Here is a 25,582-nt window from a genome sequence, read left to right as displayed (position 1 = left end):
GTGTTTGCTGGAAGCTGTTGATTTTTTTTTTCCTTCCAAGTTTTCCTCTATTATTCCTCTAGATGGGCCTGTGTTGGACATAATTGGTTCCCGTACCATGGACTACTTAGCCAGAAAGTTAGTAGTTCAAACCCACCAGCTGCTCCACAGGAGAAAGATGGGGCTTTTTGTTTCCTTAAAGTTTTACAGCCTCAGAAACTCAAAAGGGAAGATTTGATCCGCTCTGTCTTTGATGGTTGTTACGAGTTGGAATCAACTTGATGCCAGTAAGTCTGGTGTTTTTCATTGTTTAGTTGCAGATAACTTATAACTAACAATTCTTTTGCATCCATTGCTAGGTTATCAAGAAAATTGGGCATTATCTCAAGATGAATATAAAAGTACCCGAGGATTACATCAAAGGCTTTATTCAAGCCAACAATACTTTCCTTTATCAGCTAGTTTTTGATCCCATCAAAAGGAGACTTATTCCACTGACTGCCTATGAAGATGACGTCGATCCTGAAACACTGAGCTATGCTGGGTGGTATCCTTTCTGAACCAGAATAGTAGAATTCTGCATTTATTTCTTTCACGTTTTTATGGTGATACTTTAGTAAAACATTGTAAAAAGTTTGCAAATTTGTTTTGCTTTATATATATGTATTTTCATTTTAATGGGAAATCTTTTGAAAATTTAGATCAATGTTTTTATTATAAACCTGAACTTCATTTGTTAGAGTATGCTAATTATTTAGTCACTTGACAAAAACTTACATAGGGGTTAATTACATATAGCACACACCCCAAATGTGGCTCTTGTGAAAACCTCTCCTGATGAATTAGGTAGATTTATCAGGAAAAACTTTCTGTGTGTGTGACTGTCCCAAGAAAGAATGCTTTTATAGCCATAGGCCACATCTACCCAAAGTGACCCGAGTTCTGCGTCACTGACTGTCCATGACTTTCCTCTCAATCCTCGTTGAAGGGCATTGAGTGATGATTTAGGATTTTGTTTCCAAAAATGGCCAGCTCCTGCATTCGCAAATACATGCTAATTATTTATGCCCGGGATTTTGTTAATACTCATCATAGACAGTAAGTAAGATCTACCTAAGTCATAAACTTTAGGAATTTTCGTGACGATCACAAATATTTCTCTGTCTTAATACAATATCATTTTGTTTGGCTGCCAATAAAGGCCTTTTTCCTTAATCTTAGTATCTTAGGTATATTGATGATTCTGTAGCTCTTCAAATAGCACTTGGAAATACAGACATAAATACTCTTGAACAAATTGATGACTACAACCCAGACACTGCTATGGTAACCTTATTAACTGCTTTATTGCCGGACATGTGAGCCCTAGCTCAGGGACTGATGGCAGGTAGTTTTGCTGAGTAGGTCACCTGTAAACACAAAGGTTATGGATCGCTGAAACAGCCACCCTTTATGAACCCAAATCCTTATCAGATCTTTATCCCAGGTAAATTTGTTCAGGGAGCATTAATTGCACACTGAAACACTTAATATTTTCATTTATATGAAACTTATTTTCCATTCACATTTCTTACTAATTTCTCTCTTTTCAAAAAGTACACGGGGGTCTAATATAATGAATCATACTGCTTACATTGTTTTGTATGCCAGTTCCCTCAGTTATGGGATTTTTAATTACCTTCCTTGTTAATTCTTAATATGTATCACGTTATTCTTTTTTATGTGTTCCTGAATATTAACAAGGAAGGTAATTAAAAATAATTGAGGGAATTGGTGTAAAAATAGAACAACTGTGAAGATGTGAGGATGAAGTGGTGTTTCCGTCTGTTGTGCATCAGGTCGTTATGAGTGAGAACCAACACAACGGCACTTAACAACAACATCATCTTTGTTTGTTTTACCCTTAAAGTGAAAAACAAACTAGATTTTGAGTTCAGCTGGGCGGTCTTTCAGGTGAGATTCAGGCCTAGTGTACCCACATTTTTTGATACTTTTATCATTGACATTTTCTTAGCAGATCATGTGTTGTAACTGTAAATAACCTATAATGAATACACAGCTTTGAAAAATTAATAAATAACCTATGATGACTAAAAACGTGGTGCAGGGCCACATCTGACCTCCAGACTCAGAAGAAGGAGACTCCAACTCCACACCAATCTGATTTGCCACACGGCAAGGGTCAGACATGCCTGTCCCTTCTAGCCTTCTTTACCCTATTTTAACACCAACAACCCTCCCAAAGCAACTTTCTGCCAGGTTCCATAATCCATGCAATGACTGCACAGCTCAGAGAGTCCTCAAGATCATGGGCTGGGGAGTCCCAAGATTACAAGACAAGGTCACAAAATGTCAAGGATATACAGTCTTTGCAGTGCCTCTTAGCCATACCAATAGGCCTGTGTCCCTCTCTCTCTGGTTCCCTGCCACTCTGCCTCACGATCGTGGTGCTGCTCCTCTGCTCTGTCTCCTGATGGCAGGGCTGCTCTTCTGCTGCCTCTGCTACTCCACCCATGTGCTCCAGGGGTGGCTTTCCTTTTTCATGGTTCCAGCTCTCCTCTGTTCCTGCTTCTGAGATGGCTCACTGTTCCCAGTGGAATGCAAAATGGACTGGTTGCTGAATTAAGAGGGCTCTTCACCTAATTTGCATGCTCCTACTCAGTCACTGATGGGAACTTGTGAGACTGGATAAAAGAACCATGCCAAGCAATTTTGCTTCACCCCAATGACTTTTAGATTGATTACTTACCAATATTAATTCGCAGTAAGCACTTATAAGACTCATTGTAGCCCAAAGAGTAGCCTTCTTTTTCTTTGTGTTGTCTACTAGTGACGCTACCATGCCCACATTTTAAAGAAACTATCGTGAAACTCATGGAAGAGCAGGAACTCAATAGGACGTTTTTGTTTTCCAGGTCTCACGACATGCAGTCTTGACACACTTCTGTTCTGTATCAGTGGGAAGTTTTTGCATAGCCCTTATCTGTCACATTTCCACTTTACACAAGTTCTGCCTTTTGTAGGCCTCACTGTTTTATTTTGTTTCTTTGATGGTATGAATTGAACTAATTTCTAGTGACGGGGTAGTGGTTATATTAAATACAAAATTTTATAGTTGTAACCTCCAGGTGTATGTAAAGGGTTCATAAATGCTTATTTGGTGGCTTATTGCCTGGTAATTATTAAGCTACTTTAATATTCTCTATTTAATGCTAAAACTTAAAAGTGCTATTTTTTTCTAGCCATATTTCTTCAGTTGCAGTCTCACTTCTTGCTCTGCTCATCGTAGGAAGATGTATTATTTCCTAGAAATGAGCTGATGGGAAACAGACAGGATTGCATGGTATATATAATAGAAAACTAGAGGGCCTTGAGTAGAAGATGTTAAAGGACAGGCCTTTCAGCAAAAGCTGTTCTTTTTAAAGATAATTATACTTAATATTTTTGTTGATACGTAGGTAAATAAATTGACTGTCATGCTTTTTCCTTTTTCAAGTAACTCTTTTTCTCTTGCTGTTTTAGCCTGTCCAATTGAGAAGTCAAAGTTGGAATGATAGTACATGTCCAAAGACAAGTGCTAACAGCATTTGGCACAAGAATTATCAGCGTACACTTGAGTCGGGTACATTTCCAGAGTCTACACCACAGAAGGAAAATCGAAGTACTAAAGGCATTAAACGAATGGCTAGTACTACAGGGTTAAATCTTCTAAGGAAGCCATCTGTGGTCAAAAGACCAAGAAGTGGTATGTATTTTGTTTCTGTGAAGTAATAGTGAGTTTTGGTTACCTGTAAAAAATCAATGCCAAGCCCAAGGTCACTAAGGTTTTCTTCTATATTTTCTTCTGAAACTCTTAGTTTTATCTCTTACTTTAGACAGGATCCACTTCAAATTAATTTTGTTATATGTTGTAATGTAAGGGACAAGTTCACTTTTCATATATGGCAACCCAATAGTTTTAGAATTATTTGTTAAATATGATAGTCTTTCTTACATTGATTTGTTTCGGCTTATTTACCAACTGACATTAGAGAATATGGGTCTGATTCTGTACCACAGATTTCTCTTCCTATACCACTATAAAGCCACACTGACTTAGTTACTATTGCTTGGTAGTACATCTCGGAATCAGGTACTGTAATTCCCCTAACTTTGTTCTTTACATTAGTATTGTGAGGAGCCCTGGTGGATGCAATAGCTAAAGCACGCAGCCCCTAACCAGAAGGTTAGTGGTTTAAACCCACCAGCTGTTTCTTGGGGAAAATATGTGGCAGTCTGCTTTTGTAAAGATTTACAAACTTGGAAACTTTATGGGGCAGTTGTAGTTTGTCCTAAATGATCACTATGAATAGGAATTGACTTGATAGGCTTGGTGTTTGGTTTGCCTAGCTACTCTGTGTCCTTGGCATTTTTATATGAATTTTAGAATCAGTTTGTCAATTTTTAACTAAAGTTCTGCTGAGTTATTATTGGGTTCTAGTTGAATCTTAGATCAATTCATGTAGAACTGATGTGTAAACAATATTGAGTTTTCTGATCCACTTACATAAGTCTTCTTTCATTTAACTAGAAATACTTCTCAGTTTTCAATGCACAGGTTTTGCACATTGGTTGTAAAATTTATCCTTAGGTATTTTATATTCTTTTTATACTATGGTGAGCACTATATATTTATTTTTATTTCTAGTTGTTAGGTTTTTTTGCTAGTATATAGGAACAGTTTTGTACACTGACTTTATATTCTTTAGGCTTGTTAAGTTTATTAGCTCCAGTGTCTCTTACAGATTACTGATTTCCTGAAGACTAGAGTAGTGTGTACTCAAAGAATCCTTGAGTGGTGCAAACCATTAAAACTCTTAGCTTCAAATAGAAAGGTTGACAGTTTAAGGCCATGCAGAAGCTCCTTGGAAGAACGATGTAGTGATTTAAAAAGATGTTTTTAGTAGCCATTAAAAACAATGTGGGGCATAGCTCTACTCTGACTCACACGCAGTCACCATGAGTCAGAGTCAGCTGCACAACAACGGTTAGCTGGTAGGGTGCACTTAACCTCCGTAGAATAGAATGGTAACTATTTGGATTCTGCGAGTCTCATTAATCTAAAACTAGCTGTTCACTATATGCATACTTTTGTCGGTTTTTAATTGTTTGTATTATTTAGTGTTTAGATTTATTCCGATACCTCATATTATGCTTGACACATAGCAGTTTTCTAGGCAATAGAGGATCAACACTAGAGCACAAAGTACTTTTGACTACATGACAATCACAGTTTTCAAAAATATCATTTAGATGGTTTGTATAACTACTATTTTATATGAAAATTTTATAGATGAATTACACCAAGGGGTTTTGAAAATTTCATGTAAAAATTCCATGACATCTTTTCAGAGGCAACCTACATGTGATTTTCAATTCCATTTATCAAGACTTTTTGAAGCGCCCTTGTATATTCACCTGTAAGTTCCTCTAACAATTTATTTTTATACTGAAAACTAGATCTTTAGTACAATGCATGCATACAAAAGCCAGTAGCACATTGACTTAAACCATGTCATACAAAATTGTACAACTGTGATATTCAATATTAACTAGTTTGTGTTCAGGCATCCCTCATTTTGCAGTGCTTGGCTTTATTGCTGTCAGCAACTTGGAGGTTGTGACTACCCTGAGTCAAGCAAGTCTGTTGGTGCTATTTTCCAACAGCATGTATTCACTTTGTCTCTTTTATTTTGGTAATTCTCACAATATTGCAAGCTTTTTCATAGTGCACACTTAATAGACTACAAACCAAAGGGGGGAAAATCAACAATAAAAACCAAACCACTGCCTCAAGTTGATTCCAACTCATAGCTGTCCAGAGAGGATGTAATGTCAACGTACCTGATCTGCACCAGGAAATCAAAGGTGTTCTGTAACTCATTGCATCGCAGGCTGCGCAGTAATTTCATTATGGTGGCCTGCCACACCCTGCAGTGTCCCTCAGGCAGGCCTGTAAGTTTAAAGCAAGTTGAGGCAACGTTTTGAGCCATGCTTGAGTTTCCTGTTGTGCAGCCTGCTGTTTTAAATGTGTGAAATGTTGTTTTTAGAGCAGTACATTATAAACAGTAAAATTAGGTTAAACCGAGCCGCAAATGAAGCAAAGATTGACAAAAGGCTTTATTTTTTATTGGAAGAGTTGCCAGAAGATGATCTGTTGAATCAGTACTCTACTTCATGTGCAAAGAAGACCAGGAACGATACATGTGACGGCAGTAAGCCAGTGCGCGCTTCGGAAGCGCTTGTTCCTGACCTGGGAGACGGAGCTGCTGGGAAGAAGAGCTTAAGCCCACTGCTCAGGACAAGAAATAAATTCGCAACATTTTTACATAGAAAAAATGAAGCACCTGGTGCCATTGTGGTTCCAGGGACCAAGAGCAGGTATAGTAATAGTTACAGGATGCCTTTCAGTATTGCATTATATACTATATTGATGTTCGTTTTATCTGTCTCAAATTAACAATGAATCTCGTGGGGTAGGTGTGGGACTTGTTTTAATCTGATTACAAGTGCATTATGTATTACCTCCGTTCAAACTCAAATGCACCAGTACCTTCAAGAATGTCAATTATTTTGTTATCCTTCCACGTAAGACCTTATAAAGTTATATTAATTCGAGAAATTTTATTTTAGAGATTGGTCACCTCACCCTTATTGCCACCTTTTTTGGAGAGCTCAACAATTTTTGCAAAGTAGTTTTAGAAATACATCCAAACATAGGTGATTAGGAAGGTCTGATATTAACTGCTGTGGATTATGCATTGGACTGCTGACCACACAGTTTGGCAGTTCACACACACACCTAACTAACACTGCATAGGAGAAAGAGGAGGCTGTCTGCCTATAGAGATTTACAGTCTTGGGAACCCGACCCAGGTTCACTGTGAGTGTGAGTTAACTCTGACAGTGGGAATATGGAGAACCCAGAACTAAGTGCTATGGTTTCAGAAAGGAAGAACACGTCGTTTCTGCTTTTGGAAAGCATATAGTCTGATTGGGCGAGTAGGTGCAGAAAACGTTTCCACGTAGTATGGTCATGAAAGGATGCGGATGGCACTCTCACGGGCAGTAAAAAGACATCTGATGCTAGGGCAGCGGTTGCCAAAGCTACGAGAGAAGAATGTCTGATGCTGCTAAAAAATAAACCACCACCAATTTGATTCGGACTCATACTGGCTCTATAGGACAGGGTAGAAGGGCCCCTGAGGATTTCTGAGACTAACTTTTTACGGGAGTCGAAAGCCTCGTCTTTCGCCCATGGAGCAGCTGGTGATTTCAAACTGCTCACCTTGCAGTTAACAACCCAATGCGTAACCACTCGATACTGCACAGATCCTGCTAGTGTTTAAATCACTAGGAGGTGAAGCAGACTCAAAATGGAACTACATGCCTTCTCCGTACAGTCAAGCAGCTTGAGCAAAGGCGTGAGTGTGGGGAATGTTACTTGGCTATTGATCATTGCTATTATTCCACAGTGTGAGTTGGGGGAAGGTAAATGATGATGGGAGAGACTGGTTCATGGAAGGCTTGTGTGTCACGTGAAGAAATTCATTCTTTTCTCGATAGAAAATATTTCAGGAGTTGTCATCAGAGCAGGGTTATATAATTAGTTGCTAATGTTGATCGACCAATATGAGAGCCCTGTGAAAAAGTGGATTTGAGGAGCCCTGAAAAGGAGCACAAGTTCAGTGAGGCTGTTGCTGGAAACGCCATGGCTTAGTCGGCCTGCCTTAGCTTTCAACGTCACTTGCTTTCTTTTTAGCACTTTAAAGCGGACTTTTGCAGCAGTTTTCTTTGTTTTTTTTTTTAAATCGTTTTATTGGGGGCTCTTATAACATTCCGTACATCAATTGTATCAAGCACATTTGTACATATGTTGCCATCATCATTTCGTAAACATTTTTCCCCTTCCTCCCCTACTTTCCCATCCTAGTGAATCCTTGATCAATTATATATTGTTGTTATTATTTCATATCTTACACTGTCCGTTGTCTCCCTTCACCCACATTTCTGTTATTCGTCCCCTTCGTGGGCAGTGGGGCTATATAGCCAACCTTGTGATGGGCTCCCCCATTTTCCCCCTTCCCCCCTCCATGACCATCCCCCTATCCCCATGATAACTCATTACTGTTCCTGAAGGGTTTATCTGTCTTGAATTCCATGTGTCAAGAGCTCTTATCTGTGTCAATGGGTGTTCTCCGCTCTAGCCAGATTTGTAAGGTCACCTTTATTTCTTGATAGTTGTTTCCAAATGAAATGAAATCCTTGACACTTCATAGCCTGCCGATGCCTCTAGAAGACTCGATGGATTGGCCTGTTTGATCTTCACATTTAATAAATTGGTGTGCAGCTAAGTGCTGTCTAACCATGATAAATGGGAATACGTATGAATGAATGAAGCGCTGAAATTCACTGTAGGTAGTGTTTCAAACCGTTTGGCCAGCTAATCTTTTCTCAGAAGCATTCACAAACAAGGCGTCCAGTGGCGCAGTGTTTTCAGTGCTTGGCTGCTAACCTAGACGCTCCCAGACACGGCACTCTGCTTCCATAAGATGATAGTCTTGAAACCCTATGGAGTCGTTCTCCTCTGTCCCGTGGGGTCACGAGGAGGCAGAAGCGACTTGGCAGCAATCGTTTAACTTTGTTTTGGTTTCTTCCTAAGACAATACAATTAAATGATCATTTTGATTATTATTTCGCTAGTCAACCTCATTAGAATTGTTGTTAACGTTTTTGGACAAAATATGGGAAAAAGAGGTTCTTGATGTTTGCCAATTAATAGGCCGTGGAAAGTTGATCCTCTCACTCGGAGATATTTCTAGAAGGGTATTCCATGTTTCGTCATTGTTGATAGGTGCTGTCAAGTCAGTTTTCACTCACAGTGACCCTATGAGTTAACAGAAAGAAAAACTGCCCAGTCCAGCGCCTAGGATCAGAAAAGATTTTCTCTTCTACTCAGTGCTCAACTGTATTTTGAAAGCAACTAGTTAGGAAGATGATTGCATCTCTCTCCTGGATTTGCACACTTAACCAATCTTGAAGTTTAATAAAATCTCCCAAGTTTAACATTATCCTCAGTGACTTTTTATAGATTATCCAGATATTTCTCTAATAAATCGTTCAGAGAGTACATTACGAGGTGCCTGCAAAAGTAGTTTTTTTTGTTTTTTACTCTGTCAGCTTCCTTTGAAATAATAGGAAGCAAGTTTTGTATTTATAATTTCCTGGCCTGTGTTACATGTTACTGTTAGGTGCCGTAGAATCAGATCTGACTCATAGCAACCAATGTACAGAAAACACCCAACCACCCATCCTTTACTGTCTCTACAATGGATTTTTCTTTAAAAAGGCCTTTTGTAGCAGATAAGTCAAGTTCAATACCGCTTGACTGCTACTTCTATAAGCGTTGACTTTGGAGCCAAACAAAATGAAATTCTTGACAATGTCAGTCTTTGTTGATTTATTATGTCTATTGTTCCAGTTGTGAGGATTTTCTTTTCTTTACATTGAATTAAGAACCCTGGTGGAGTAGTGATTATGCTTTGGGCTGCTAACTACAAGGGCAGCAGTTTGAAACCACCAGCTGCTCCACGGGAGAAAGAAGAGGCTTCTACTCCTGAAGAGAGCGGTGGAAACCCACTAGGGCACTTGTACCCTCTCTATCGGGTCACTGAGTTAGAGTTTTCTTGTTTGTTTGTTTGTTTGATCGTTTGTTTACATTGAGTTGTAATCCATGCTGAATCTTCATTAGTAAGTGCCTCAGGGACGCCTCACTTGCAGCAGGCAAGGTGTTCTCATCTGTAGATCTCAGGTGTTAATGAACCTTTCTCTGATCCTGATGCCACATTTTCCCAATAGTTCCACTTCTAGGATTCTTTGCTGAGCATACCCATTGAATAAGTATGGTGAAAGAATACATCCTTGATAAATACTTTCTAGATTTTCAACCATTCATTATTCCCTCGCCCTGTTTAACTGGTGTTCTAACTAAAATATCTAACTGTTGAATGTTGGCATGATCATAACTTAAACTTTGCAGCGCAAGAACTACGTTACCTTCGTTTAGGGAAGTATGTACTTATGCAACTATTCTTTTAACGAGACTAAGCAATTATTCCATTTTGAATTTTGATATTCTTATATGAAAACCCAGAAAAACTCCTCCATATTTCCGCTGCCCTAGGTTTTTCTGCAATTCTCCGGATTCTGCTGACTGGGCATCAGAGAAAGAAACCAGCCGGCTGGTGGGTGAAAGTGTCGTCACAAATGAAGAGACCAAACTCAAAGAATACGATGGTCTGGATGGCAAGAAACTGGTTGACAAAACTGTAACACATGATTCAGGTGATCAGATTCCAGAAGACAAAACTGTGTTTGCTGATGAAGAGTCTCAGACTTTAAAGACCAGCAGATTCACAAGGACCATCTCACCAGCTACCCAGAGGACTCTAAGTTGTTTTGGCTGGCCTGGAAGCCTTAAAGACTTTTCAAGAACTCCTACCCCCTGTCAAAACACATCACTACAACCATCACATAGAAAAAGTGTATCTCTCACCTCTCTGCCTGAGAAGAGTAAGGTAGCTGATCTATCTCCATCAAAGAATGATGAGTCGATGGATGAGTCTCTTCCCTTAGATGAAGTGGGAAGGCGTTCACAATTACAAGAAAGCTTAGGATTATCACCTTACCATTCAGACACATCAGAACTTTCTCAACCTAGTAAGGATTCAGATTCAGAGGTAAGTCAAACAGTGAATCCTGTAGTTTCAAATTCATGTGGACAATAGAATTATTGTTATATAATTATTGTGGAATGTTGCCTGAACTTAAAGAAGGAATTGAAACCTTTTGATTGTTTGAAGCATTTCTGTAACTTATATTTGAAATTCTTGTACATTTACTTCAAATATTACGTCCTGAGTCACTGTTTCCATTGACAGGTATCTCACATTGCAAGACAGGTAAGGCCTCATCAAACTGATTTGCCACTAAGTGAGAAAATATCATAAATGCATTCTTTAAATCCTTACTATATTCTTTAATATTTGAGACTATATAATGAAATCACATTTTAATCTGATGGCATAATAGTTTTCACTTTCAATACATTAGAAATATTGCTCCTCTTAAGAAGTTAAAACTTTTTTTATTGTGAATTGGATGAAGATTTACAGAGCAAATCCTAGTTTTACATGTAATCATTCATATAAATTCTGATTCAACCTTCCATGTCCATCCACTGTCCATTCACTTATCCTACTGCTTGCTTATGTTTCTTATTTGCATTGCTTCTTTTCTAACCCTCAAACCAGTGGTTCCCAACACTCCTCATGCCATGACCCTTTAATACAGCTCCTCGTGTTGTGGTGACCCCCTCCACCATAAAATTATTTTGTTGCTGCTTCATAACTAATTTTGCTACTCAATTCTTTTTATCTTAATTATTTTAATACAAAGATGAGTCTCAGATCCTGAACTTAAGGATAAAGGCCATGGTCTTGACCCACTGGTAAAGAGACCAGTAAGCCTGGCATTAGGATTTTGAATTGTGTTCTGTATTTTACTTCCCTCTATCCAGAAACAAGCCAAACTCACAATTCTGACCCATGACCCTTTAAGACAGAGTAGAACTTCCCTGGTAGGTTTCCAAACTGTAACTCTTTATGGGAGGAGAATGGGCAGTCTTTATTCTGTAGAGTCACATGTGGTTTCAAACTGCTGGCCTTGTAGTTAGCAGCCCAAAGCATATTCACTACACTACCCAGGGTCCCACCTTCTAGAACTTTCTAATCCAATGGGATCCTTTTCAGAGCATTTGCTAGAAGTAACCAGACACTATCTAGTTCTTCTAGTCTTAAGGTTGTGAAAACTGATGTGTACATGACCCCATTGGTCCATTGTACTACATTTTTCCATAGTTCTTTTGATTTTCATCACAGGGAGAGATCATAATTAGTTGGCCACTCAAGATTTTTTTTAACGTTTTATTACGGGCTCATACAACTCTTATCACAATCCACACATACATCAATTATGTAAAGCACATCTGTACAATCTTTGCCCTCATCATTTTCAAAGCATTTGCTCTCCACTTAAGGCCTTTGCATCAGGTCCTCTTTTTTCCCCCTCCCTCCCCACTCCCCCCTCCCTCATGAGCCCTTGATAATTTATAGATTATTATTTTGTAATATCTTACCCTGGCCGATGTCTCCCTTCACCCCCTTTTCTGTTGCCCATCCCCCAGGGAGGAGGTCACATGTAGATCCTTGTAATCGGTTCCCCTTTTCCAACCCTCTCTCCCTCTACCCTCCCAGTATCGCCACTTACATCCCTGGTCCTGAAGGGATCATCCGTCCTGGATTCCCTGTGCCTCGAGCTCCTATCTGCACCAGTGTACATCCTCTGGTCTAGCCAAACTTGCAATGTAGAATTCGGATCATGATTGGGAGGGGGGGAGGGTAGAGGAAGCATTTAGGAACTAGTGGAAAGCTGTATTCTTCATCGGTGCTACATCGCACCCTGAGTGACTCATCTCCTCCCCTAGACCCCTCTGCAAGGGAATCTCTAGTTGCCGACAAATGGGCTTTGGGTCTCCACTCAGTACTTCCCCCTTCATTCACTGTGGTAAGACTTTTTTGTTCTGATGATGCCTTATACCTGATCCCTTTGACAGCTCGTGATCACGCAGACTGGTGTGCTTCTTCCATGTGGGCTTTGTTGCTTCTGAGCTAGATGGCCGCTTGTTTACCTTCAAACCTTTAAGACCCCAGATGCTATCTCTTTTGATAGCCGGGCACCATCAGCTTTCTTCACCACATTTGCTTATGCACCCATTTGTCCTCAGCGATCGTATCATGGAGGTGTGCACCCAATGATATGATTTTTTTGTTCTTTGATGCCTGATAACATCCCTTCAGAACCACGTGATCACACAGGCTGGTGTGTTCTTTCATGTGGGCTTTGTTGCTTCTGAGCTAGATGGCCACTTGTTTATCTTCAAGCCTTTAAGACCCCAGACGCTATATCTTTTCATAGCCGAGCACCATCAACTTTCTTCACCACATTTGCTTATTCACCTGCTTTGTCTTCAGCAGTTGTCGGGAGGGTGAGCATCATAGAATGCCAATTTAATAGAAGAAAGTATTCTTGCATTGAGGGAGTACTTGAGTGGAGGCCCAATGTCCTTTTGCCACCTTAATACTAAACTTATAAATATAGGCACATAGATCTATTTCCCATCCTCATATATATTTGCATATGTACATGTCTTTGTCTAGACCTCTATAAATTCCCTTTGCTTCCCAGCTCTTTCCTCTATTTCCCTTGACTTTCCTCCTGTCCCACTATCATGCTCCGTCCCCACCTGGGATTCAGCTATACCTCTTAGCTACCTTACCCTTGATCATTCCCCCAGGCCTGCCACTCCCACCTCACCACCAATTTGGATCACTTGTTGTTCCCTTGTCCTGGATTTGTTAACACCACTTCTTTACCCCCACTCTCCCCCTCTCCCATGTCCCCCCGGAACTGTCGGTCCCGGTGTTTTTCCTCCAGATAGTTCATCCAGCCTATCTTATTTAGACAGACCTGTGGAGATAATAACATGCACAAAAACAAGACAGCAAAACCAAGCAACAATATACAGCAAACCACAGACAAAGAACAAAACACAATAAGAAAGAAAAGCTTGTAGTTAGTTCAAGGATCGTTTGTTGGCCTTTAGGAGTGTTTGCCAGTCCAGTCTGTTGGGGCACCACGCCCTGGCCCCAAAGTCCACCTTCAGCATTCCCTGGGGACCTTGCCACTCCATTCCCTTGCTGTTCCGCTGCACTCCCCCAGTGTTTTGCCTCGGTGTGGTGGGATCAGGTAGGGCGCAATTCCAACACTGTCTCTGGTGCTATCCCCTGTAGAGCCATGGGTCAGTGAGGGACGTCATGTCTCATAGTGGGCCTGGCCATGTGGTCCTCTCTGTAGACTGGCTGCTCTAATTGGGGTCATAGTCCTCAAGGCCTGGTGGGCCAGGATGTGTTCCACTTTTTCCTACTCCCCCTTCATCTGCTCCCGTGTACTCCGATTAGATTGTCCCTCTCCCAAAGCTGAAGATTCAATGCCGTCCTTTGAAATAAATTCTTCTGAGGGGAGAGGCAGGCATCCACTTAGTATTTGGTACTGGGTCCAGCCCCCCAGACCTCTCCACTGGTTCCCTACTCCACGCTGGCATTTAAGACCCCTGTCACTAGTCACCAAAATTAAAGGATGTAGAACACTATTTTTGGCTAAACAAATTGACTCTGGTGTCCCTGACACTATGGTCCTTGTTTCAGGCGGGGTTTTCTGGTGAAACAGAACTAGTGACACCATATAAAAACCCAAAACTTTCTGTCAAGAAAGAAACTTACATCAAGTGGACCACTCTAATTCAAGTCCAGGGCCAATGAAGCAGGAAGACAAAATGGGAAACAAAGATCACGGCTTGGTGGGTACAGAGCTGCATGGACCCAGCGTCAGCTGGCCACATAGGCCACCAGCCCCAGAAATCAGGCAAAGGATATCCTCAAGCAGGCAGGAGGAAAGGGATGAGAGGCCCGTTCTCTACACAGCACCTCTTATAAAAAGCCTACATCCCCAACAAGGTGCCACCAGGTTGTGACCTAATTAATAGGTTGGACTCTTCATGTGCCAAGTTGGCACAGAACCCACCCATCACATTCCAGATCCCCCAGGCCTAGCGACTGGTCCCTTCAAGGTGTTGGGTTATTTCTAAGTTTTCATAACCTTGTCCCTTGTAATCTCCAACCACATTCAAGTGTATACTGCAGACTAAGTAAACATAGACCAATATCCTATATATATTCATTTACGTGTTTGCACAAACATATATTCGTGGGTATATTCCCACGAGTCCCTCCTGCCGATTCAGTCTGTGTGTCTGTCCCCTCTTGTTTTTATGGTTAAGTGTCATGAGTTTCTGACCCATAGCAATCTTATGCACAACAGAACGAAACACTGCCCAGCCATCCTCACAATTACTCCTATGCCACTCATAGAAAGATCACAGCTATTTCATGATATTGTATATAATGCTATTTGCTTTGGGTGCATTTAACTTTTTCCCCTGCCACCATTTTTCCAAACCTCCCTTTTCTTACATATTACCTTCCATTCCACACAGTTTAACACTTGTCTACTCTCTAGCCTGTAACTTCTCATGCCTCTCTCCTTGCCCACCTCTGGTGGCCATCAAAGAATATTTCTTGTCTGGAAACCTCTTATTGGCTTTTTATAATAGTGGCCTAATATAGTAGTTGTTTTTGATTGATTAATTCAACTCTTATACTTTCCTCCAGATTAATCCATGTGGATATTTTGCAGATTCTGCATTATTCTTTAATGATGCATAGTATTCCATTGTGTAGATGTACCAAAGGTTGCTTATCCATTCTTCCACTGATGAACATTTAGTTTGTTTACATCTCTTTGTTACTGTAAATAGTGCCAGGATGAACATGGGTGTGTGTTCTATATTTCTTATTTCTATAGGTTATATAGGGAGTAACTGGATTGCTGGGTTATATGGTATGTCTGTTCCCAGTTGTGTGAGGAAATGCCATACCATTTTGTGTAGCTTTACAGACCCACCAGCAATGTATGAGAGTTCCCATCTTTCCACACTCCAGCATTTGTAATTTTCTGGGTTTTTGACCTTTGCTATCAATTCTGGTCTAAGTGATATTTCATTATTCTTTCACTTTGCATCTGTTGGCCACCTAAATGTCTTCCGTGGTGAGCTGTCTATTTATGTCTTCTTCCCATCTTTCATAGAATTATTCAATGTTTTCCTGTTGAAGTGAAGCTTTCTTTAAAATCTACAAATTTTAAAGATTAGTCCCTTGTCTGATATGTCATTCTCAAATTTTTTTTTCTAGTCTGGTTCTATTTACTCTTGGTGAGTCCCTATCTATTTCATCTTGTGTGTGTGTGGGAGGGGTGTGTGTGTGTGTGTGTGTGTGTGTGTGTGTGTGTGTTACATTTTATAGTATATTTATGCCATGTATTAGGGGCCCCCTAAGGTTGTCCCTATTTTTTTCCATTGATGATCTTTATACTTATAAGATTTATTTGCATTTAGGTCTTTTTTTTTTTTTTGCCTGTTACTTATTTATTGAAACGGAGACAACTCATTTTTAAAAAAATAAAGATTTACGATACAAACTAGGCAGGCCCCAGGGCTGTCCCCAGGCAGGCTGGATCTTTGGTCTGGGGCTGGCGGACAGTAGCACCGGCCCCCCATACCACCCACACCTTCCCCACCCCACCCCACCCCCAGCAGAAAGTGCTGGGTCAACAGGGTGGTCCGCCCACCTGGCCAGGGGCCCATGTAATTCCGAGGCCGGTGGCTAACAGTGGAGCTATTAATAGTGTTAGGAGTTACCAGGAACAAGGCTCAAGAACTTGGGAGCCCAGTGCATTTAGGTCTATCTTTAATCTTGGCAAATACTTCACTTTTCATACACTTTAATCATTCAAAATAGTAAGAGGAATTGTGTCATCACCACTACAGTCAGTTTCATAATATTTTTCTTTTGTGCTCTTTGTTGTTAGCTCCCCGTTCCCACTATTTCCCCTGCCACACCCTTGGGTAATTAGTAGTCCAGATGCTGCCTTTATAAATTTATTTATTCTAGATTTCATATATAGAAACTCAAGACAGGAAGCAAACAAACAAATTCAAAGCACAAACAGGAAGCAAACAAACAAAAGCCCACCAACTATGACAAAATGAAAACCTCAATGGAAAAGAAAGCAGAACATAGTAAAATTTGAAACAATGTAAAAATGGGTTGAAAGGGAGATCAAATGAGAAAGTGTCACATTTTAACCTGACTACCGCTGACTTTGCCATGCTCTCTCCCCATAAGACTACTCACATCCCTGAGCTTGGGTCCAAGGGGATTTACCGGCAGCTTAACCCATGGGGGGTCCCTACAAATGGATTTGGGGCTTCTACTGTCATCTGTACTGTAGCCTTCTAGAAACCAGGTGTTTACAATCTAAGCGCTGATACCGTTCCCTCCTTCGGATTTTGGGTTTTATTATTTACAATCCTTGGATCACACAGGCTGGTGTGCTCCTTACATGTGGACTTAGTTCACACTTCACTTGTACGACTGCTTGTTATAAAACAAGCCTTTATAAGATTCCAGATGCTATTCTTTCTGATAACCATCTGGCTTCTTTACCAAAGCACATATATCTTAAGTAAAGATCTCTTCATCAGAGTGAGCATCAACCAAGGCCATACCATCAGAACTAGTTCTAAGGGAGAGCCCCCAATCCATTCATGTATCTGTGGTTTCTATGTCTCTATGATTCACTTTAGAGACATTGTTACCATTTTATGACACAACATTTTTTTATTATGTGCATGAAAGTTTGCTCTTATCCTATTTTGTTGAGTGATTTGTTCACGAATCAATGTTGGATTTTGCCCCATGCTTTTTTTGCATCAATTGATTAGATCATGTATTTCTTTTCCTGCGTTTCACGTTACGTTGGATTACATTGATTCTTTTTCTAACATCGAACCATCCTAGCACATAGCTGCTGGTTCCTGGTATAGTTTGGATATATTGTTGGATTCTTTTGGCTAGGATTTTGTTCAGAAATTTTGCATCAATTTTATTGAGGGATATTGTTCTATAATTTTCTATTTATAGTAATGTCTTTGCCTGGTTTTGGTATCAGTGTTTGGTATCAATTGCTTCATAAAATGGATTTTACCGTCCATTTCAATAATCTGAAATAGGCTAAGTAGCATTGGTGTCAACTCTTCTCTTGAATCTGTGGTAGAATTCACCTGTGCAGCCAGCTGCCTCCCAGCTTTTTACTGTGGGGAGTTTGTTAAAGATGTGGCCAATTTCTTCATTTATTATGGTCTGTTCCTTTAGGTAGGTAAAATGTTTCTAGGAATTGATCCATTTCTTAGAGGTTTTCAAATTGGTTGGGGTAGAGTCTTTTAAAGTATTATGTTAGTGTCTTTTGTATTTCAGTTGATGCTGTTGTGCTGGTGCAACAATAGATTCCTTTCTTGTTTGTGATATTGGCATCTTTTCTTCTGTTGCTTGATTTTCCAGTGGAATGTCAATTTTGTTTATCCTTTCAAAGTAACAACTTACTTGTTGAAAGTTTTTTCTATTTTCTGATTTGGTTCTCCATTAATCTTTATTCTTTTAAAAGAGCAAACTTCCTAATTCCGAGACCCTTTAATACAGTTACTCATGTTGTGGTGAACCCCAACCATAAAATTATTTTTGTTGCTACTTTATAACTGTAATTTTTTTACTGTTATGAATTGGGCGGCTCCTGTGAAACGGTCAGTCGACCCCCCCCCCCCTTCCAAAGGGGTCATGACCCACTGGCTGAGAACCACTGATCTAGAGGCTGTAGGCTTATTTTTCAGTTGTTGGATATGTTGGGTTAAGGTGTTAATATTGGTTCTTTTTTTTTTTTATGTATCCTCCTGTTCCTATAAGTTTCCCTCTGACTACAGCTGTTTCTGCATCCCAAAGATTTTGGTACATTGTATTTTAATTCTCATTTTTGCCCCCAAGGAATTTTCAAAGTATCATTTATTCTATTAAACAGTGGGTTTCAAAGGATATACTGCTCAGTTTCTATGTATTAGATATTTTTTCCTCCCTTGATCTTATTGTTGGATTCTAATTTTAAAGTTGAGTAACTATAAAGTGTTCTGATCTAAGAAGATACTTTATAATACTTTGATGTTTCTCAATCAAATAAGGTTTGCTTTGTGGTCTGATTTATAGTCTGTCCTACAGAATGTCCATTTGCACTGCCAAAGAATGTAGATGATTCGGTTGTTTAATGGAGTATTCTGTATATATCTAAGAGATCAAGCGGATTCTTTCCTCAGTTCTTCTGTGTCTTTGTTGAGGTTCTGGCTAGTAGTTCTGTCCATCTCATTAAAGTTTCTTACTACTGCTGTAGAGTTATCTGTATCTTCAACTCTGTAACAGCTTTGATTAATATTGCAGGTTTTCCACTGGGTTCATAGATATTTATGGTTTGGTCTTATTCAATTGACCTTTAATCATGCCCTTTCTTCCCTTTATGATAGATTTTTTCTTTTAAATATATGTTATTCGAAATTAATATTGCCACTCCTGCTCTTTTTTTGTATTGCCATTGGAGCGTAATGTATATATTTTTTCAACATTTAATTTTAAGTTTTTGTTGTTACTGTTCATCATTTTATTGGGAGCTCTTACAGATGTCATAATATTCCATAAGTCAAATAGATGACGCATACATGCACAACTGTTTCGACAACCAGTTTCAAAACATTTTCTTCTTGAACTTCTTGGTATCAGCTCCTCCTTATCCCCTCTCTCCATCACCCTTCCCCCAAGGGACTCTTGTTATATGGTATTACTATATTATTGTATATATATATATATATATATATATATATGCCATATCTTACCCCATCCCATATATCCATTCGCCTACAATTCTGTTATTCACTCCCCTCGAGTGGGATTATATCGTCATCATTGTTACCAGCTACGCCATTCCCTCCTTCTCCCACCTTGTCTTTCTGTGTCCTCAGGCAGTCATTACTCCCATTGTTGTTCCTAAAGGGTCGTCCCTCCTGGCATTCCTGCATCTAACTATCTTAATATATGAACATATGTGGCTCTAACAGTGTTAATGAGGTGAAACCTAAGCCTTAGTAAGGGGAGGAAATATTAAAGAACTAGAGGATAGTTAAATGTTTTATCAGTGTTACCATGCCCTAAATTCCTCATCCCCTAGCCCCCTACCCCACCCCACCCCAACAGCCCCACTGTAAGGGCCTGTCCAATTGACTTGCTAGTGGGCTTTGGGTCTCCACTTTGTTCATGCTCCATCACATCAATTTGATTGCCTGTTTTTGATCTTCTGATACTTCTTTCATTGACAACTCATGATCACACAGGCCGGTCGGTGTGCTTCTTCCGTGTGGACTTTGTTCCTTCCCTGCTTCATGGCCACTTGTTTGACTATTAAGCCTTTAAGACGCTAAATGCTATATATTTTAATATAGCACCATCAATTTTCTTTACCACATTTGCTTATGCACCCATTTTGTTTTCAAGAATTGTGTGGGGAAGGTGAGTATCATACAGTGCCACATTATTAGAACAAACCGTTCTTACTAGGTGAAATTTTAGTAGAGACCAAAGTCCATGTGCTTCCTTATTTTATTTACATATATGTATATGCACAGACAAATATACCTACATCTAATTATATATTTAAATGTCTACATTTACACCTATATATGATTTTTTTCTTGTTTCCTCTTTTTTATTTTTCTTCTGCCCCACTATCATGCTTACCCATCATTCACCTCCTGGTAGTTCCTCTCAGACATTTTTCTCTTTTTTAAATCATTTTATTGGGGACTTGTACAGCTCTTACCACAATCCATACATACATTGTGTCGAGCACATTTGTACATATGTTGCCATCATCATTTTCAAGACATCTTTCTACTTGAGCCCTGGTGTCAGCTCTTTTTTTTTTCTTTCCTCCCCCACCCTCCCTTATGAACCGTTGATAATTTATAAATTGTTATTATTTTTTCATGTCTTAAACTGACCAGTATCTTTTCTGTTGTCCATCCGCTGGGAGGGGGTTATATGTAGATCATTGTGATCGGTTCCCCCTTTCTCCTCCCACTTTCCCCTTACCTGCCTGGTATCGCTACTCTCCTTATTGGTCCCGAGGGTTTTATCTGTCCTGGAGTCCCTGTTTCCAGCTCTTTTCTGTGTGGATGCTCTGGTCTAGCCGGATTTGTAAGGTAGAATTGGGATCATGATAGTGGAGGGGAGGAAGCATAAAGAACTAGAGCAGCAGTTCTCAACCTGTGGGCCACAACCCCTTTGGAAGTCGAAGGACCCTTTCACAGGGGTCGCCCAATTCACAACAGTAGCAACATTACATTTAGGAAGTAGCAACGAAAATAATTTTATGATGGGTGGGGGGTCACCACAAGATGAGTTGCTGTATTAAAGGGTCACGGCATTAGGAAGGTTGAGAACCACTGAACTAGAGGAAAGTTGTATGTTTCATTGGTGCTATAGTGCACCCTGACTGGCTTGTCTCTTCCTGTGACCCTTCTGTAAGGGGATGTCCAATTGTCTACAGATAGGCTTTGGGATCTCCACTCCGCTCTCCCCCTCATTCACATTGGTATGATTTTTTTGTTCTGGTTCTCTCAGACACTTTTCGATTGATTAGACAGGAGTGCTACATCATGCTGACCGTCAATTTTATAACGCTTGCTATCTCCTGTCCCTGTCTTTATGGGCTTCCCACTCACCTCCCACGACACCTCCTCTCTTCCCATTCACCCCTCACTCCCCGCCACCACCGTGGGCCTGTCGTTGTCCCCTTGGGGCTGCTTATCCTGCCTATCTTATCTAGATAGACACCAAAAAAGCAAAACAGAAAAAGGAAGAGAAAGACCATATAAATAGTTCCAAATCTAACCGGTATCCTGTCCCAGAGTGGATGAATCTCTCTGTTAAATAGTGAGTGAGCAGTACTTGTTATAATCCCTCAGCCCCATCCCTTTTCTTTCAGGGTTCCATGCCTGGGACCTACTTACCTAACAGCACTCACACACTTTTAGTCCTCAGTGTTTGCGGCCTTAAGGCACGCTTCTGCAGGTCTCAATTTGTTTTTGTGCCTAAGGTACGTTTCTTGCACACAAGACATCAATGGGCCCTGTGCTCGTATCCAAGCTGCTACTGTCTCTTGTGCATTTAATCCATTTAGAGGCACTTTTATTGGTAGGTCTGAATGTATTGCTTTATTTTATTGTGTTTATTTGTCTGTGTGTGTAGTGGTTTTGCTTTATTTTATTGTGTTTATTTGCCTGTGTGTGTAGTGGTATTGCTTTATTTTATTGTGTTTATTTGTCTGTGTGTGTAGTGGTATTGCTTTATTTTATTGTGTTTATTTGCCTGTGTGTGTAGTGGTATTGCTTTATTTTATTGTGTTTATTTGTCTGTGTGTAGTGGTATTGCTTTATTTTATTGTGTTTATTTGCCTGTGTGTGTAGTGGTATTGCTTTATTTTATTGTGTTTATTTGTCTGTGTGTGTAGTGGTATTGCTTTATTTTATTGTGTTTATTTGTCTGTGTGTGTAGTGGTGGTGTTGTTGGTGTTTTCTGTTCCCCATAATTTTCTTTGTGAGTTTCTTTTCATCTTTTTCTTTGTGTCTGTTTAGTGTTTGCTAAGTCTTTGTGATTTTTCTCTTCTATTTTGATGTTATTTGTCCATTTTCTTTCAGGTCACCTTGTTTTTTATTCATTTATTCCCAAGTTTTAAACTCTGTTCTCTCTCAAAGTGTAGTTCCTATTCATTTGCAGGTGTGCTGGTAAGAAGTGTATATTGTGTCTTTGTTGGATGGAATGTACTAAATACATCTGTGAGGTCAAGTTAGTGACTGTGTTTTTAGTTCTCCTATCTCTTTAAGGAGTTTCTTTCTTAGCCTGTTCATTAAAAATGGGGCATTGACGTTTCCTATTATTGTAGAGTCCTGGTGGTATAGTGGTTATCCGTGGCTGCTGACCCAAGGTCAGCAGTTTGAAACCACCAGCCACTCCATGGAAGAAAGGTGGGGCAGTTCTACCCTATCCTATAGGGTTGCTATATGTTGGCATCAACTTGATGGTAGTGAGGTTTAATATTGTAGAGTTGTCTGTTTCTGTCTTCAAGCTGTTTTAAGAGTTTAATTCATCTGTTTTCAGACTCTTTCATTGGATGAGTAGATATAATTATCACTGTCCTGATAATTAGCCTTATTAATCATTATATGATGATTATTTTTATCATTATATAATACCCTTTTTCTCTTGTTTTAGATTTTGCGTTAAAGTCTAGTTTATCAGATATTAGCATTGCCACTTCTCTTTTTGATTGCCTTTGGGTTTTCCTTCCCTCCACCCCCATTTGCATCTTGTTATTCCACATACACTATAAGCCTTCAGCCATATTTTACAGAGGAACTTTATGTCACATGCTGAGCAAAAATCTCCATACATCTACATCTGAACTATTTTTATGTACCAAGTAGTTAGGAAAGCAGGAAGCTCCCACTCTTCAAATACACAAAACAAACGTAGTCATGTCTCTTACCAGCAGATATGGCAAACTTGCATTCAAAACTAAACCAGACTCACTGCCATCTAGTCAATTCTGACTCATAGTGACCCCCTAGGACAGCGTAAAACTGCGTCTTGGGTTTCCAATTCTGCAAATGTTAATGGGAGTAGAAAGTCTCATCTTGCTTCTGAGCACCTAATGGGTTTGAACTGCTGACCTCCCGATTAGCCACATAGCCCACTGAACCACCATTAGGATAGGTGACCGGTGTCGCGATGAACTGAATGGTACGAGTTAACATAAAAATATATAATCTTGTGGTGACTCAGACAGTCACAGGAGGCATTCATTGAAGCTTTATTTTGAATATCTGTTGTAATTATATAGTTCTGAAGAAAATATTTCTCCTGGAACCTTTGGTGAGAAGTTTGCTATAAAACCAAGATAGATTCTATGGACATTAAAAGTTCACTCACCCTTTTGTTGGGTGCCAGCAAGCCCATTCTGACTCATAGTGACTCAACCCCATGTGGCAGGTAGAACTGTCCCATAGGCTTTCCAACAGTGGAGCATATTTCTAGGCCTTTTAACTTTTCTTTCAGGCTGTTTTTCTTATGAAGGCACCATGAGTTGCACTACCAGGCCTCCTTTCCCTGACTTTCAGAAACAAAAAAAAACAAATACATTCACTGTTGAATGGATTTCTGTAGGACAAGATTGAGCTACTCCGTGTGGTTTCCATGATTGAGCCTTATGGGACCACTGCCATAGCGCTCTCCAGTAGGGTGTGCTTGCAGTTAGCAGCAGGCACTTTCATTGTGCCACCAGTGCCCTTTAACTGACCTTATTTGAGGTGAGGTAGTGTTCATATCCTCGTGAAGACCTTTTAAGAAAGGATTTAGCCCTGAGTTACCACTACTATTAGAATTTCTGTAAGTTAGAACTCAAAGTAGTGATATATTCTTAAAATACCATGTTATGTTTTAAATGTATCACATTGTGTAAGGGATTGTAGTGATGCAGTGGCTACATACTTGGTTGCAAATAGAAAGGCCAGCAGTTTGAACCCACCCGCTGCTCTGTAAGACAAAGATACGGCAGTCTCTGTGCATAAAGATAAGCGTCCACAGAAACCCTCTGGGTTCTTATCTTCCCTATAAAGTCAGAGTCCTAATCTGCTTGATGGCAGTTGAGTGAATATTGTATAGAATCCAAACATAAACGATTTTTCCCCCTTCTCCTTTTAAGGCCCACTTTAAAAAATACAGAAATGTCAAGTCTTCTGGGTTTGCTTTCATTGGCCCTTTTTAAGGAACTTACATGAGCATCGAGATCATGAGAAAACTTGTTTAGAAAAGTCTTATGCTGTGACTCAGGGCTGGGAATGGGTCTTAAAACTTCTACCCAAGTGCTCCCTCAATGCAAGAACACTTTGTTCTAGTAAACTGGCATCCCATGAGGCTTCCCTTCCCGACACAATCGCAGAAGACAAAGCAGGTGCGTAAGCAAATGTGAAGAAAGCTGATGGTGCCCAGCCATCAAAAGATACAGCGTCTGGGGTCTTATAGGCTTGAAGAGAAACAAGCAGCTATCTAGCTGAGAAGTAACAAAGTCCACATGGAAGATGCACACCAGCCTGCATGATAATGAGGTGTCAATGGGATCAGGTATCAGGCATTAAAGACTCAGAAGAAAAAATGACATCAATGTGAAGGGGGGATGGGGGGCGGAGTGGAGCCTCAAAGCCAATCTATAGGCAATTTGAACATCCCCTTACAGGTCGTGGGGAGAAGACGGGCCAGTCAAGTATAGCACCGATGAAACAAAGTCAGGGTGCAGTATAGCACTGATGAAGCAAATAGCGTTCCTTTGGTTCTTTAATGCTTCTTCACCCCCACTATCATGGCCCTAATTCTACCTTAAAAATCTGGCTAGACCGGAGCATGTACACGGGTACAGATAAGAGCTGGAAACACAGGGAATCCAGGACAGATAAACTCCTTGGGACCAATATTGAGAGTGGCCATACCAGGAGGGTAAGGGGAAGGTGGGGGGAGAAAATGGGAGTCGATCACAATGACCCTGCCTAGAACGCCCCTCCCAGGGGGATGGACAACAGATAAGGGGTAAAGGGAGACATTGGACAGTGCAAGACATGGAAAATTAATAATAATGTATAAATTATCAAGGGTTCATGAGGAGGGGGAGGGAGGGAGGAGAAAAATGAGCTGATACCAAGGGCTCAAGCAGTTCAGAAAATGTTTTGAAAATGATGATGGCAACATATATACAAATGACCTTGATACAATGGATGTATATATGGATTGTGTTAAGAGTTGCATGAGCCCCCAATAACATTATTTTTTTAAGTTGTTGCTAAAGTTTT

At 40.1% G+C, this 25,582-nt stretch overlaps 1 protein-coding gene across 2 annotated transcripts in view; it reads left to right on the top strand.

Moving 5' to 3' along the window:
• Positions 1–25,582, top strand: part of EXO1 (exonuclease 1) — a 47,300-nt gene that overhangs the window by 13,652 nt on the left and 8,066 nt on the right. For both annotated transcript variants that reach the window (XM_075555272.1, XM_075555271.1), the window contains exons 7-11: positions 339–526; positions 1,209–1,305; positions 3,502–3,724; positions 6,156–6,399; positions 10,202–10,757. In XM_075555272.1, the coding sequence (XP_075411387.1) occupies positions 339–526; positions 1,209–1,305; positions 3,502–3,724; positions 6,156–6,399; positions 10,202–10,757 (1,308 nt within the window). The remainder of the gene's footprint in view (positions 1–338; positions 527–1,208; positions 1,306–3,501; positions 3,725–6,155; positions 6,400–10,201; positions 10,758–25,582) is intronic.

The sequence above is a fragment of the Tenrec ecaudatus genome, chromosome 7 (assembly GCF_050624435.1).
Source record: "Tenrec ecaudatus isolate mTenEca1 chromosome 7, mTenEca1.hap1, whole genome shotgun sequence".
NCBI lineage: Eukaryota > Metazoa > Chordata > Mammalia > Afrosoricida > Tenrecidae > Tenrec > Tenrec ecaudatus.
The sequence above is the reverse complement of the archived record's forward strand: the minus strand, read 5'-3'. Positions and strand labels throughout refer to the sequence as shown.